The sequence below is a fragment of the Pinus tabuliformis genome, chromosome 9, assembly GCF_031772625.1.
Source record: "Pinus tabuliformis cultivar Carrire ecotype Pingquan chromosome 9, CPIR1, whole genome shotgun sequence".
Taxonomy (NCBI): Eukaryota; Viridiplantae; Streptophyta; class Pinopsida; order Pinales; family Pinaceae; genus Pinus; species Pinus tabuliformis.
In genome coordinates this window covers 1,608,383,709-1,608,386,743 of record NC_142307.1, presented here as the reverse complement: position 1 = coordinate 1,608,386,743, position 3,035 = coordinate 1,608,383,709, and the positions used below count along the sequence as shown (strand labels likewise).

The 3,035-nt window shown below is 41.0% G+C and overlaps 1 protein-coding gene across 1 annotated transcript; it reads left to right on the top strand.

The window, feature by feature from the left end:
- Positions 1-771: 771 nt before the first annotated feature.
- Positions 772-1,558, top strand: LOC149154938 (uncharacterized). The gene is made up of 2 exons (XM_089444264.1): positions 772-895; positions 1,098-1,558. The coding sequence occupies exons 1-2, from the start codon at positions 772-774 to the stop codon at positions 1,556-1,558; spliced, it is 585 nt and encodes a 194-aa protein (XP_089300390.1).
- Positions 1,559-3,035: the final 1,477 nt, after the last annotated feature.

The window sequence follows — 3,035 nt, the reverse complement described above, 5'->3', positions numbered from 1 at the left end:
TCTAAGGCTCCGACACAAAGTTTCTAAGGTTATAAGGCGATACTTAGAAGATGTCCATGGTTTTGTGGAGATTGAAACACCAATTTTGTCAAAGTCTACACCTGAAGGTGCCCGTGATTATCTTGTTCCATCTCGGATTCAGCCAGGGGAATTTTATGCTTTGCCACAAAGTCCTCAGCTGTTCAAGCAGATGTTGATGGTGTCAGGATTTGATAGATATTATCAAATAGCAAGGCGTTTTCGAGATGAAGACTTGAGAGCAGATAGGTAACCTGAATTTACACAACTAGATATGGAGCTGGCTTTCACACCATTGGATGACATGCTAAAACTCAACGAGGATATGATAAGACATGTTTTCCACGAGATTCAAGGAATTGAACTTCCTGTTCATTTTCCAAGGTTAACATATGCTGATGCCGTGGATCGCTATGGATCTGACAGACCAGATCTCCGCTTCGAGATGGAATTGGTAAATGTTTCTGAAGTCTTTAGTGGAACAGATTTTCAAATTTTTATGAATACATTACAATCTGCTGGAGTCATCAAGGCTTTGGTTGTGCCTCTGGGATCAAGCAAATATTCAAATACAAGTCTGAAGAAAGGAGATATCTATAAGGAAGCAATCAAATCTGGTGCAAAGGGTCTGCCTTTTCTCAAGGTTCTAGAGAATGGTGGGCTTGAAGGCATTCCAGCTTTGACATCAACTTTGGAGAATGGAAAAAGCGAGGTTGCGTGAAGGAATAACCATTCTAGTTGCTACTCCTGGCCATGAGCTCTGAGCGAGGTGATAAGGCATTGGTTTTCAGCCAAAGCTTGAGTACATTAGATCCTATTGAGTCATTCTTGACTAAATTACCTCGGCGTGGAAAGAAAGATGAATACTGGAGGCAAGGTAAAGAATGGTACATGCTTGATGGACGCACTAGTGGCGCCCAAAGACAAAAACTAGTGGAGAAGTTTAATAATCCTTTAAATAAAAAGGTCCAGTGTGTATTGTACAGATGATGGGAAGGGATATTGTCTATGATCGTTGGTCATGTGATTTGATTTGTGCTGTTTCTTCACCAGATTTATATCGTATCAACTTGGAACAGGGTCGTTTTTTTTTGCGTCTTTAAACACTCACTCTCCAGCAGTCAATGTAATTTGCCGAAGCCCAGTTCATGGATTGTTGGCTTGTGGTGGAGAAGATGGTGCCTTAGAATGTTTTGATTTGAGAGAAAAAGCTTCGGTAGGAAGAATTGATGTAGCTACACATGCAGGAGATACTGATCAGGAGGTCACTGCGATACGATTCGAGGAAACTGAAAGCTTTCAGATGGCAGTTGGAAATAGTTCTGGACAGGTGCTAATATATGATCTGCGTTCTTCAAGGCCTTTTCGAGTTAAAGATCACATGTATGGTGGTCCTATTTTGGATATCAAGTGGCATTCAACTCTAAATGCTTCGAGGCCGAGAATGATCACTGCTGATAATCGAGTAGTCAGAATTTGGGATCCAGAGACGGGAGAAGGTATGACTAGCATTGAACCAGCAGCGTTGGAGTATGGATGAAGCAACACGCCTTGATGTACTTCGTTTGGCTATAGAATTGGATGCCGACTATGTTGATGTGGAGCTCCAGGTGGCATACGATGCTGTTTACACACCAAAGTTACTAGACTCTTAGAAGAAACAAAAGAGTGCCAAGGGTAAACGTGTAATGCCACCGCTATTCAAACGGTGCCAGAACAACAAGATAGGATTCGATTCCTATTTCCCAGATTTTAATTAATATTGCAAACTAGATATGCGCTCCAGTTTTGGTCAATCATCAACAGAATTCAGTGGAAAGAGCGCCATTCTCCCTTCAGGAAAGCGCTGATTATTTTTAGTTTTATTTATTAAATAATCATAAAACAAATCCCTCATCTTGGGGTCGACTTGTTTTCCCCCAGCTGTATTTTGTTTCATATTTTTGTAGTTAGTTAAAACAGCGCCCCTGTTTTGGGCAGCATTGTATTTATTCATTTGTAATGAGTTAGAGGTAGAGAGGGAGAGTTTTTTCTGAGCGCTGGGAGCTGCTGGAGAAGCAGAGAGCTTTGTATTGTACAGTTTTCTGCAGAGAATTTAATGGAATTTCAAAGCTCTATTTGCTGAGATTCATGTGGTATGTTGATTTAGCATAAGTTTTTCCCTTTGTCTCATATGTAATCAGTATGTTCCATTTCATTTCATGACCCTTTCAAGCTGAACAAATGAAGTGATTAGGTAGGAATTCATAGTATTATATGCTCCTCCTATAAGTTTGTTCGCATTCGATGTTTTCTACTGTTTAAGGAGGATTCAGAGTTATTGTCTGCCCTCCTTAGCTCCTCACCAGTCTTGCCATCCCATTTGAAACCAGATTTGGTGTTAAATTGCATGCCTACCTTGCCTCAGTTGATAACCTGTGTAGTCATTATATTTTCCTGTTTGAAGCTGTGATTTTGCCCATGCAGCCCAGAAAAGCCCCGTCATTCCATTAAAAAACCCCAAAAATCATTAAATCCAAACCCCCTATCAATTTACTAGCCTAAAATCCTTATTCTTAATTGGTCAGCCTAATCATATTGAAAGATCTATCGAATCTGACCCGAGAGAGCCTTCTCATACCTCGTAGGGCTAGCTACGAGGTGAAATGGTTTGATGTAGCCTTGAAGGTTTACCTTCCTCAGCCTAGGGTGAAATCTCAAGCGCTAACATATTGGCGACCATACTGGGGAGAACATATTAATCGTTTGCTCATTGATGTGTTTGTTTCATAAGTCTTAGACGGAGCCTGAAGTTACGCCAGAAGCCTTCGAAAACGCTCTTGTTTTACATCAGCGCAAGTAGATAAACGCTGCTTCAGTCTATCTCCGTGGGATTTGTGAACATAGCGCTTCATTGACACTTTACCCCAGTACATATATCAACTTCAGATCTGATTGTTGATAGTGGACAACGATCAGACACTTGAAAGGCTGAATCATTCACCTGGCGACTCCAACTCGATCCAGACATTCCAGTG

What these genes read in the sequence shown, in the direction of transcription:
- LOC149154938 (XM_089444264.1), top strand. Translation starts at nt 772, where the DNA reads ATGAGCTCTGAGCGAGGTGATAAGGCATTGGTTTTCAGCCAAAGCTTG. An exon ending in AGATGAATACTGGAGGCAAG is followed by an intron (nt 896 to 1,097) that starts GTAAAGAATGGT and finishes AACTTGGAACAG; the next exon opens with GGTCGTTTTTTTTTGCGTCT.